The sequence below is a fragment of the Gavialis gangeticus genome, unplaced genomic scaffold, assembly GCF_001723915.1.
Source record: "Gavialis gangeticus isolate Ggan-Ray unplaced genomic scaffold, GavGan_comp1, whole genome shotgun sequence".
In the NCBI taxonomy this organism is placed as follows: Eukaryota; Metazoa; Chordata; order Crocodylia; family Gavialidae; genus Gavialis; species Gavialis gangeticus.
In genome coordinates, this window is record NW_017729022.1 from 10,662,022 (window position 1) to 10,674,110 (window position 12,089).

Consider the following 12,089-nt stretch of genomic DNA (forward strand, 5'->3'; position numbering starts at 1 on the left):
ATGAGCCTATGACCTGCACTTCATCAACCTCCTAGGTACAGACGCTCACGGACCCAATACAGACAGTGGAATTCTGACACGCTGCAACCTGCCGGACGTCTGACTCCCCAGGTACCTCTCCACTTTTACCTGCGCTGCTACATCCCTCTTCCCCCTCACCCCAAAAAAAAAAAGAGTTTCTCTTGCTCAAATGAATCCTGTATGCTTCACCCTCTGTGATTGGGAGTCAGGCAGCAGGTTCCACTGTGCCTTCCCCAGAGAGAGGACTCCAGTCTAGGGAAGACTCAGAGAACAGTGGCAGCTAGACTCATCCAGAGCACAGAAGGAGTCTGGCTGCAGCTTCCCCTATACTTTTCCCAGACGGGGGCATTTCTTTGCAGCTGGACTTCTCCGTAGTTGGGAGGAATTGACATGCTGCTGCTCTCCCAGCCTCCCCCAAACCACTATGGCTTCAGTCTGGGGAAGACCTGAACAGGGGAGAGGTAGAGTCTGCATGCTGGAATGCTTGTTTGCGCCCTCTCAAGAATTTTTCCGATAAATTTGCAGCAGTAGAAGTCAATGCTTGCCCATAGTCAGTGAGACAGGCACCTACAAGTTTGTACCTACGTTTGGCAGGCATCTGAGTTTGGTACCTGCAAGTCTTGCTCCTCTAAAGTTTTGTGATTATTTTATTTATCAAAGCTACTCAGAAACAGCTTCTTCCAAACAAAACATTATTTATCCTTTCCTCCAAAGGTACAAAGCACTTAGGGGAAAATGAAAGAAAAAGTAAAATGTTGAGTTCAAAAGAGAATTTAGGTGTCTGAAAGTTTAGCACCTACCTTTTAGGCACCTAGCACCCAAAGGGGAATCCAGAATCCTAAGTTGGACAACTATATACACCATATGGAGTTCTCTCAGCTGGGACAGAGCCAGACAAGCAATTTTTTCCCATCTGAGACGTGAGAAGCAGGGTTTTTTCTTTAGTGATACAGTCTATTTTTCTGATGCTATGAATGGACTTGCAAAGAGCAGTGGTACTAAATAGGAAAGAATAAGGTAATTTAAATGTAAGTGTGGCCTCCACAGAGACTTTGGATTGTTATGTGGACTAGCTTTTACAATCCTCATGTTCTGCAGTGGGTTAGCTGGGTTTTTTTATCCCTTTTGATCTCTTCAACTCACCTTGGCTTCTCTTAGCAATGTCCCTTCACCCAATCCTTCCCACATCCTTTGTATTTAAATTATTCCTTTCCATTTAGTACCCCTTCTCTATGCAGGTCCATTAATATACTCCGATGAACTAAGCTATCACTTATAAAAGATAGTGCCCTTTTGAATGGGTTAGTCTCTAAAGGGTCTGACTTCAGACTAACATGGCTAGCTACCGGTCTCAACTGATAGTCCAGTCTACCTTAAATACTTTGAAGGACCAGGACCCATCGGCAGCTCAGCCCCCCGCTGCAGGCAGATTCCGTGGAAAAAAAAAAAAAGGATCGGGCCCCTTGCCACGTCCACACAAGCTGCTGGTGGGTTCAGCAGCCCCTGAGCAGCAGGAGTCCTGGTCCTTCCCTCTGCAGTGGCAGTACCCCTTCCCAGGGCCACCCAGACAGGCTACCAGAAGGCTAGGGGCTGCCCTAGCTTGGAGGCAGCATTCACCAGATCCAACTCTTCCCTGAGCCCATCAGGGCTTCCAGCACCATGTACACTGTTCCTGCCACTTGGGACCGCCTGGGGCAGCATGGGGAGGCAGCAGGAGGGTGGCTGGGTGTGCTGGTGTCCAAAGAAGGTGGTGAGGGTGATACATGACATACTGGAAGCCCCGACAGGCTTGGGGAAGAGTTGGATCTGGCAGGTGCTGCCTCCAAGCTGGGGCAGCCTCCAGCCCACTAGCTGCCCACCTGGGCAGCCCAGGAGGCACTGCCGCTGTGGAGGAAAGGACTAGGGCCCCCCACAACGTAGGGGCTGCTCAGCCCACCAGCAGCTCATGAGGGCAGGCTCCACCAGAAAAAAAAAGAAAAACAGCAAGCAGTCTGAGCCTTTTTTTTTTTTCACAGAGCCTGCCTGCAGCAGGAGGGGTGAGTTGCTGGTGGGCCCTGAGGTGTGTGTGTGTGGGGGGGGTTCTTTCCATCTACAGTGGCAGTGCCCCCCAGGACTTTGGGTACACTTCTATTGTTCTGGGGGCTGTTCCAGCTTGGAGGCAGCACTGAGCCCATTCCAACTGTTCCCTGAGCAGGGGCAGCATCTGGCCCACTAGCAAGTCAGCCGAGTGGCCCCAGGGTTGCTGTCACTGTGGAGGGAAGGACTGGTCCCATTCCCCCACAGTTCAGGGGTTGCTCAGCTCACTGGCAATTCACCCCCTGGCCACAGGAGAGGCAGCCAGTCTCCACAAAAAAAAAAAAAAGATTGGGCCCCTTACTACCTCTGCCTTCAGCCCGCCTCTCACATGGCTGATGGGGGAGCTATCAGGTTAAAGGCTGCGATGTTACAGGTAGCTACATTGTAAACTAAGTTTAGTTTGCAACATAACAAACTCCTTTAAATCATAGAATCCCCTCCCCCATACGTATAAAGTGTAACGCAATTAAACTACAACAATGGGCAATTTTCATCACATGTACAAGCACCCTAGAGTAATCAGCAAAAACATAAAACATTGCCACCCCTCTTACAGTTCTTCAGGGTCCATAATCCTCAGATAAACCTCATAGGTACTTCATTCAACAGGAGCTCTGTTGGGTTTGGGGAACAGGAAAGGCTGATATAAGTAGGCTATTCTCAAAGACAGGCACTTCTGTTCAGCCTCTAAAAAAGTGGCTGGGACAGCTTTTAAGTAAGTTCAGATATTTGCAGAGGTTATGGGGAGGTTCAAGAGAGTTAAAAATGGCCACCTGATCTAATTTAGTTCACCCAGGTTCTGACTTAGACCCAATCTCAGGGATTAGAAATCAATCTAAATGCATAAATGTAGAGAAGTTCTATGCACAGACTGGTCTAAAAAAAGCCCAATCTAAGATAGACGTGGATCAATGTACATTCAAACTTAATTGATCTAGGTTAGACCCATGAATGGAACTTCTGTACAGTTACCTGCACAGCCCCAGGGTTGAGAAAGCCCAGCCCCAGGCCCCAGTTTCAGGGCTGTGCTTTTCCTAACTGCCCCCCTGTCATCAGGCTATTTTTAGCCCTCCACCTGTCCCTCCCCCCGTGGACCAGCCAGTCTCCCCAGAACCTCACATCCCACAAGCTGCTCTTGGTACTGCCAGTTTTATCAGCATTCACCACTGCTGTGAGCTGAGCAAGTAAATATCGGTCAGGGGAGAGGCGGGAGGCTCACTGGGGCATGTGGAGGGATAAAAATAGCTTCTGGTCCTGCTCCAGCCCCCTGTAGACCCCATGAGGCCTCCGCTGCAACCTCTCAGAATCTAGCAACCCCCTTGTGGATCATGCCTGCCCCCGTGATCACTCCTCCAGATGTTGCCTGCCTTTCCACCCCCCCCGAGACACTGCCTGCTCCCCTGTCCTCCCACAGACCCCCAATTTCCCCCCACCATCCTGCTCACCTCCCCCAATCTCTCCAGCCCCTCCCTGCTAGCCCTACCACCCTGTCTTACCTTAGATTGGGTGTCTATTTTTAACACGACCTAACTGCTCCCTAACCACCCCCACCCTCCCCAAAAAGCTGCACTTAGCTTCTGAGTCCATCACACATCTGCTGCTGAGCAGTTACAGAAGGACTCTGCAGATGGTAACAAACCCCAAACTGTTCAACTAAGTGGCTGATATTTTCCATTTTAAAATCCTCAGGGGTGGCTTTAGAACAGTGATTTTCAACTGTGGTAAAGTGTCATCCTGGCGTGCAATGACATCCTTTGAAAGGTGCTGCAGGGTGCTGAGCATTATTAGCACTCTCAGGCAGGCAAACACCTGGACATGATTCTCAGTATAAACCCAGAAATTTCAAATAGGAATCCATAGTTTTAAAAACTTTGACCTGTTGTGTGCTTTCTGAGTTCTTTGCAAAGAAGAATTGCTTTATTATTTTTACATAGTCAAAGCAAAGAGCTGGCATTTTACAAAGGGTTCTTTGAATCTAATGCAGGGTGTCTTGAGTCTAAAAAAGTTAAAACCACTGGTCTAGGATAATTTCCTATAATAACTGTACCTCATTTGGTAGCATCATTGCTGCATGATTTGAGTGAAGTCCTTTCTGAAACTGTAATATTGATAGTATTACATTTGCAGAATGAGGAACCTGAAACTCCTAGAGAGTGAATCTCTGGTAACTGATGTATATGTAGTTGGATAGGTTATTTGCTCTAATTGTCAATATGCCAGTACTACTGAGTATAGGAAATAAATCCAGAATATATTTGTGAAATAAAGGTGAGTAAGTTTTTGGGGTTTGTTTGGTTTGTTTGTTTTTTTTTACAGAAATGGAGCCTTTAATTACTTGCATTCTGTTTTCATTCTTCTTCTCCCTACTCTCTCTCTTTAATCACACAGCATATAAATGCAGTGCTTTTATTATATACTCATTATTATTTACCATGTCTTAAAAAGGTATCTTTTGCTGGTTACAGCTGATTGTAGTTTTAGAACTATCCTGGCATTCATTTCTAAAGTTTTGGATAAAAAATAAAAGCTAAGTTTGAGTCGTACTATTAGTAGATGTAGTGAATAAGGAAGATGGGGTGCTTTGGAAGAGGATTTAAGTACACCAGAGAATATAATTTCAAGGCAAGGTTCTTACAATTTGTATTTCTTTTTGGTTTATTGTTTAATTTCTCATTAAACATGCATTCATTCATTTAACCATAAATTAATCCTTAATGTTTTGCCTCTGCAGCCTTTACCTAGAGAATACCATTTTGGCAATAATTTTGGTTATGTAGTAGCATTCAAGCCATTTGGGGCAAAGGAGTGGAGAAGAGTTACAGTGACCAATCCAGATATTGACCGATACGTCCACAAGGATGAATCCATGCCCCCCTCAACAAAGTATCAAGTAAAAGTGAAAGCATTTAACAACAAAGGGGATGGGCCTTTCAGCCTCACTGCTGTTATTTATTCAGCACAAGATGGTAAGTAAAGATGGGGTAATAAGATCAAGTGCAAGGGCCTGATCCAGTACTGCCAGTTAAGTAGGAGGAGCTGGATCAGGTCTGTTGAGGCTTAGAACTTACCAATGAATAGCACACACCTTCAGCATGGAAGGCTCCATCTCTTGTGCAAAACTGTCTTGCACTTGAATATGAGAGGGTACCTGGATAAAAAAATGCAGAACTGTGCCCTTGATGTGCAGAATATCAATGCAAAGGAGTATTTTGTTATTTGAAAAACTTCTCTTTCCATATCTGTTGCCTGATATATGGCATTGTCATCTAAAAAGAAACATTTGTATCATCTTAATCAATGCAACCTGATTGACATGGGCATTCAGAAGGGAATTGTTACATCTTGTTAAGGAAAGCTAAAGAAAAGAACACAGTTTTAAAACCATCTGCATTTGCCTAGGGTAGTTAGTGGCAAAAAGCAAAATCCTGCTTCTTAGATTTCTTTATCTTAGCCTTCCACATTTTAACATTTAGCTCCCTGCCTCCAACAGGATGATTCAAAAAATGGAGTTAAATGCATAGGCTTTTTGTAAAGAAAAAGTGGTTATCAAGGCACCTCTGTAGGCCTCTGTAGAGGCTGGATGCTGGGTGGGCAGATGCCCAGTAGGGCTGTGCGAAATGGCAGTGTTCCCTTTTGACCAGCGTTTCAACGTTTCAACAGAACACCGTTCCGTTTTGAATTTTATTTTGATTCGAAACAGCTGTTCCATTCCATTCCATCGAAACAGGATCAAATGGCAAAACTGTTTCAACATTTCACCCATAGGCCATAATGGGGAAGGTTGAAACAGCCTATAACTTTGTTATTTCTTCCTTGATTTGGATGAGCCTTGCAGGAATGGTAGCCCCTTCTGAGGGCATGAAGCCTGCCAAGGTTCAAGGAGATCGGTGCAGGGGTTTCAGAGAAACTGCACCCCAAAATCTTGAAAGGAAAACTCATGTCACATGTATGTGTTAAGCCACAGCAGGGTCAAAACTGCAGGCATGCTAGCCCCAGCTGAGGCCACAAAGCCTGATAGGTTTCAAGGAGACAGGTGCAGGGGGTTCGGGGAAACTGCACCACAGCACCCTTGGGGAAAACTAACAGTAATAGTCACAACTCCTGAAAGAGAGTTTCAGGCACAAGGAGATAGGTGCAGGGAAACGTCAAAACAGCGTTGAAATGGCAAAATGTTTTGACTTGCCTTGTTTTGTTTTGTGGCTGTTTCGACTATATCTGTTTTGTTTCATTTCAATTTTGCTGTTTTCACCTTGAAATGAATCAAAACAGCATTGAAACAAAACAGGCAGCCAAATTTCACACAGCCCTTCTGCCCAGAGCTAACTACAGGAAACACTAAGGAATATGTCTTGAACGACTGTCCCCTTTGGCATTTAGACCTGTCTGCCCAAAGTCCAGAGCCTTTTCCTATTCTGTAGCCTAGTGCTTGGGGCAGTCTTCTGGTTTGAATCTTGAGTTAAGCTTAGAATCTAGAGCTCTCCCTTCCTGGGCAAGTATGCTAGGACTTTACACCTGAGGTGGGCATTGCTACCTTCTCCTCCAGCTGTATTTTTGGGAGAAAATAATAGTGGCTACTGAGCTTTACACAATCCTCAGTGCTTTTGGGGTATGTTAGGTGTGCTCTGAGTATGCCCGGAGGAGTGAATCCCTGTGGGCACATAGGTGGAGTTTGGATGTTTTTTCCTCTTTCTATTGGAGATCAATAGGTTGATATTTTTGCAAAAATGCAGTTTAAATTTTTTTTTATAAATGCATTAATTTATTCTAAGTTAATTAGTCTTTATTTGTTAACAGATGGTGCTAAAATTTATTATTCTGAATAGCACAACTGGTCTATTTAATCATAATATCATAGAAGAATAATTAGTTTGGTTCAATTTTCCAGCTTGTTCAAACTAGTGCACGTGCACGCGCGCGCACACACACACACACACACACACACACACAGAGAGAGAGAGAGAGAGAGAGAGAGAGAGAGAGAGAGAGAGAAAGTGAGTTCTTCCATGCTGTCTTATTCCACTTTAGACATTAAAACAATCATATGAATAATTAAAAGAAACCTCTTTGACATTCAGCTAAAATCATTTTCTTAGTCCTTGTTGTAATTATTCCAAATTCTGCAATTTATAGAATTGTAGTGAAAAATTACATTTTCTCTGCATAGTGGAAACAAATGTTAGAAAAAGGTAAACCTTGAGGGAGAATAAAATAATAAATTATCTTAACACAGTATAGCCAATCAGATATCCAAAAAACCCTAAATCATGCCATACTATTTGCAGCCAGAAATCCAAAGGAGAAGTGTAGAGAATTGCACAAATTTTTCATCCGATAGTACAGAATCTACTTTGCCAAAACAGAACTACGGGTATTGAAATAAGAGCAATGAGCCAAGAGGCTGGACCAGATAACAAGGCCACATTCTCACACTTCACACACTATTCTCTTCCAAGCATACTTTACAGCAGATTTATGCTTATAATTCCCATTAGCCACTAATGGGAACTTCGCACACAAATTGCCCACACAGACAGAGAAAGATAAAATAGACCCTTTTGTTTCTTATGATAATTAAGGATTCACACTAACAACACTTAGCTATCTAATGTGATTAATACCAATCCTTGTTATCAGAGAAGTGTACCTTAGGATATCATCTTTAACAGCTGCTCCAGCAACAGAATGATTGTTTTGTATTTATATGGATGATTTAATAAATTGCTATGGTCCAGTGAAAGCTGTATAAGGCAAATAATAGTTCCATATCTTTTTAAAAAAAAAGCAATTTAACACCTTTGTAGTACTCTTCCATGTTTCCTAGCAAAGTCCTGAATGTATTTCTTTTAGGAAAAATAGTTTACTGCTAAAAATAAAAATGAATTGTAGGAAGTATAAACAAACACTGGAAACTTTAGTTATGACTATTTAGCTTAGACTATTTAAGACCCTGGTAGACGTTACATTTATGACACAATTAATATGTTAATCATACCAGATCCCAAAAATCCCAGCTCCCCAAATTTCTCATCCTGCCATGCATCTGTGGCATGGCAGGGCATGGGATTTTTGAGATCTAGGATAAAATAAATTCAATCCCAGAAATAAGCATAATGAAATAGAATAGGGATGAAATATGTCAGGGAACATGAACAACTGGTACCTCCCAAGACTGGGGAGGGCACCATTTGTAGGCAGCAGCAGCGGCGGTGGGCAAGGCCTGCCTGGAGACACCAGTGGCCATATTGGTAGTGAGGGGGAGGTGGGTGGCAAGCAGCAACTGCCCACAGAAGCTGGCAGTGGCTTTGGCAGTGGCCAATCTCAGGGTGGACATGTGCCCCCACTACGCGTTGTCTGTGTCAGGAAACATTCAGATTATCATACCAAGTAAAACCACTCCGGCAGTAAGAACTATTCAGTTATCAAGTTGCCTCCCAAGGGAAATAGTAGAAGCTCTTTGCCTTTGGACAAAATCCTGGTATATGGCACAACAGGGAGCATTCCAGCAGTGGCATGGAATTGGACCACATGACCTAAGAGGGCTATTCAGTTCAGCAGTAACAAGGCCACCGGCAATCAAGGGAATGTCTCAAGCATATTACTGAAGATGTTGAAGCCTCATGATGATGCAGTATGCTTTGATTGTTAATAAAACTTGCATGTAGCACAATTGCAGTAACATACTTACATTTGCCCTAGCTAATACTGAAACTTTGTTTCTGGTCCCTGTGATTCTCTAAAATAGTGTCATCCAGAAAATAGCTTTTGCATTTTATCTTCATTCTTAAAGGTACACATTTGAATTATTAGCTGTTATTGCAAGACCATTAGAAAGAATAACTTTGCATGGAAGATCATTTTGTTACCTTGGATACTTTTTATAAGAGATGTAACTGATTTTTTTCCTGTATGCCAGCTGTTTTGATACATAGTTGACTTTCTGCCCAACTGGAAGATTAAGTATATGAATGCTTTCCTGAGCTCAGGCAGCAGTGGTTGTCTGTTGAAACTTGTTTCAAAAATCCATGAAAGAGAACTGATCTTAGCTTGAAAACGGAATCTTTTGTAGGCACTGTGCTGCACTTGTACATTTTTACATTCCTTCACTCTAGTTTAGACACAGGCAATACAGTAAAATTAACATCTTCCTATAATTAAATGAGATCTTACAATTCTAAGTACTTAAAGTATGTTTCTAAATTAAGAGTTTCTTGCATTAAAAAAAGTTTGCATGATGCATTTAGTGTAGCAGACCAGATTTTCAAATTTAAGCATGCAAAAACATACAAGTGACTAGCTGCATGCACAAGTGCCTAATTAGTTTTCACATAATAGAATTATAGGACTGGAAGGGGCCTCCTAGACCACTGAGCCGAGCCTTTTGCATTTGCAGGCAATCGTTAGCCTAAAGGGGTTCTGAAGAGCATACCATGACCACAAAGCACCCCACAAAAAAAGAAAAAACATAGAACAACTCAAAAGTGGGCCACAGATAAAGAGGAGGGTAGCCTAGGGTACTGCTGAAGCAGGAAATTGGTTAGGCTAAAATTATTCTCAGGTGATCTTATTGAGAAGGCTGAGCCTCTAATACAGAAGAAATAGCTCCCCCCACATGCCAATAGACCTTGCCAGTATGATCTAGGGAGGGAAAACCTTTCTTGATCCCAGACCTGCCAGCTGGTTTGACTGATTGCACATAATCAAGATCTACCAACCAGGAACTGGTTTATGAAAAGTACTAGAAGCCCCATCATACCCAATCCAAACTCCCTCCTGTCTTTGTGGCTAGTATCCACATGTAATGTAGGGACTGTATGTATAAGCAATGTGATCTAAAATATTTGTGTGCAATTGACTTTGAGAATCTGATCAATAGTCTTCAATGGGTGAGACATTACAGAGTTGAATAACCCCTATGTCTTGTTCTATTTTTCTTTGAGTCTATTTTTAATTGCCATAACTTTCAGTTTGGAGTCTGGGAAAGCTAACAACTGTACAACCTGGACCAAATCGCAAGCAAGTCTCAAACAAATTCCCTGTAAATTATAATTTAATCAAATAAGAACCTAGTTGGAAACAGATTAAAGACATCAGGGTTTGGCCCTGTGAAAATGAGAGCGTAGTGTAAAATGCTAAAATGAGACAAGACTGTGCAAAGCAATACAAACATGGTACTGGATGGAGTTGCATATTTACCATATATTCAATTTTCCAGCTCCAACTGAGATACCTACAGATGTGAACGTCTTAGTTCTATCATCTTCTGAAATCTCTGTTTCTTGGCACCACATTTCTGATGAATCTGTTGAAGGATATCAGGTGAGTTTGAAAGTGACTCCTGTAAATGTCTTTACAATCATGTAAGTACAGTAATTGATTGGATAAAAAACACTCCTATGGTCTAACTTTCCATGTTCTATATTGCTTAATTAGCATTTGCTGCCCAAATTTGAGTCCTTATTTCATTTTTTATATAATATATGTATTTTATTACTAAGGTATGTTAACAAATTTTACGCCTAATCTCCAAGTGATATAAATTGACATAGAAATCTTTAGAATTCCACAAGAGAACTTTACAGCTTTATACCAACTGTGGATCTGGCTCAAAATGTCTTAAAACGTGTTCCAGTTATGTTTCGGTTATAATAATTAGGTGTAGACTGTACTTTTTATGTCAGGTTGGTAAGTAAATGATGCCCATTACATTTTCAGAGGGTTGGGTATACAATTACTTTAAAATATTCCCCACAAAATTTGTAGTAACTTGGGAACAAATATTATGCCCATCCAAGTACAGGAAGCCAAAGGTACATAATACAGCAGACAGATGTGGTTCTACTGTACAGCCTAGAGCAAAAGTAAACTACACTCTAGAACTGGATTGCAGCTATGGAGAAATGATTTCAAAACAGGGCAGGGTCAGTGGCTCCATGACTACATGGTTTCACCAGCCAAACTCTTTTTACTTTCTCTCAAAGAAGGGCACAGCAGTCCTGGGTCTATGGAAACTGAGCCACTATAGAAGTTGCCCTGGAGCACCCCAAAAGGGGTCTTCCCTCACCATGCACAATGGCCTGTGAAGAACTTTGCAGCATATAGCTTGTTTATTTTGGCTGTGCTCAGAGAAAAAGATTTTGGCTTGATTTGTGATTTAAATTGTCAGTTACATATTGTTGGGGGTCAAAAAGAACATACAAACCAGAGGGATGTGTTTTTATGAGTGAACTACAGGAATAAATGTTCTGTTAATAGGATGCAGCGACCGAGCAATTTAAGTGTGTTGCTCTGGCTTCAGATGCATGAATTCAAACCCTGTTCAGAACTCACACCAAAGGCCACTCCCTGTTAACCAAGCAGCAAAGGGGTATGTGGTCATTGAGGTGGATTTATGCACTTGCCTAGGCAAAATGGGATTTCATTAGCTTAGGCAACAGTAGATGCCTAGCTAGCTGTTTTAGATTGCTTCCAAGCATGCACAAACATCCCTTTAATTTCAGGTAAAAATTGAGATGCAAAAGGAACCCAGATGTCTTAGCAGTTTTGTGGCTGCCACATAAAGTGGCCTAGAATTGCATTTAATGACTTAGGTACCTAAAACCTAAACCATCTTAGAAATGGAATAGAATCTAGGCCCATGCAGGCAGTTATCATGGCTGTAAAGAAAATGGAGTGCCTGCCCAAATCTGTAGGGAGCCAGAAAGAGTAGCTCTGAGAGGTGTGAACTATAGTCCATTGAGGACTATAAGCTGTACAGAAAGGATAGAGTGGGGAGGAGAGGGGGAGGGGTTGCGCTCTATGTCAAGGAGCGTTATACATCGATCCTTATCAAAATGGAATTGGAGGAGGAGAAAGTAGAAACATTGTGGGTTAGGATACATGGAGGTCAAGGGGGAAAGGATTTGGTGGCAGGGGTCTGCTACAGACCCCCACACCAAGGTGAAGAACTAGATTTGGACCTCCTAAGGCAGCTCTTGGAGACCATAAAGACTAGA

At 42.5% G+C, this 12,089-nt stretch overlaps 1 protein-coding gene across 5 annotated transcripts in view; it reads left to right on the forward strand.

Annotated features, from left to right (window-relative positions):
• The window catches only part of CNTN1 (contactin 1), a 615,999-nt gene that overhangs the window by 536,567 nt on the left and 67,343 nt on the right, over positions 1–12,089 (forward strand). For all 5 annotated transcript variants that reach the window (XM_019514585.1, XM_019514588.1, XM_019514584.1 and 2 more), the window contains 2 exons: positions 4,829–5,063; positions 10,310–10,413. In XM_019514585.1, coding sequence (XP_019370130.1) covers positions 4,829–5,063; positions 10,310–10,413 — 339 coding nt within the window. The remainder of the gene's footprint in view (positions 1–4,828; positions 5,064–10,309; positions 10,414–12,089) is intronic.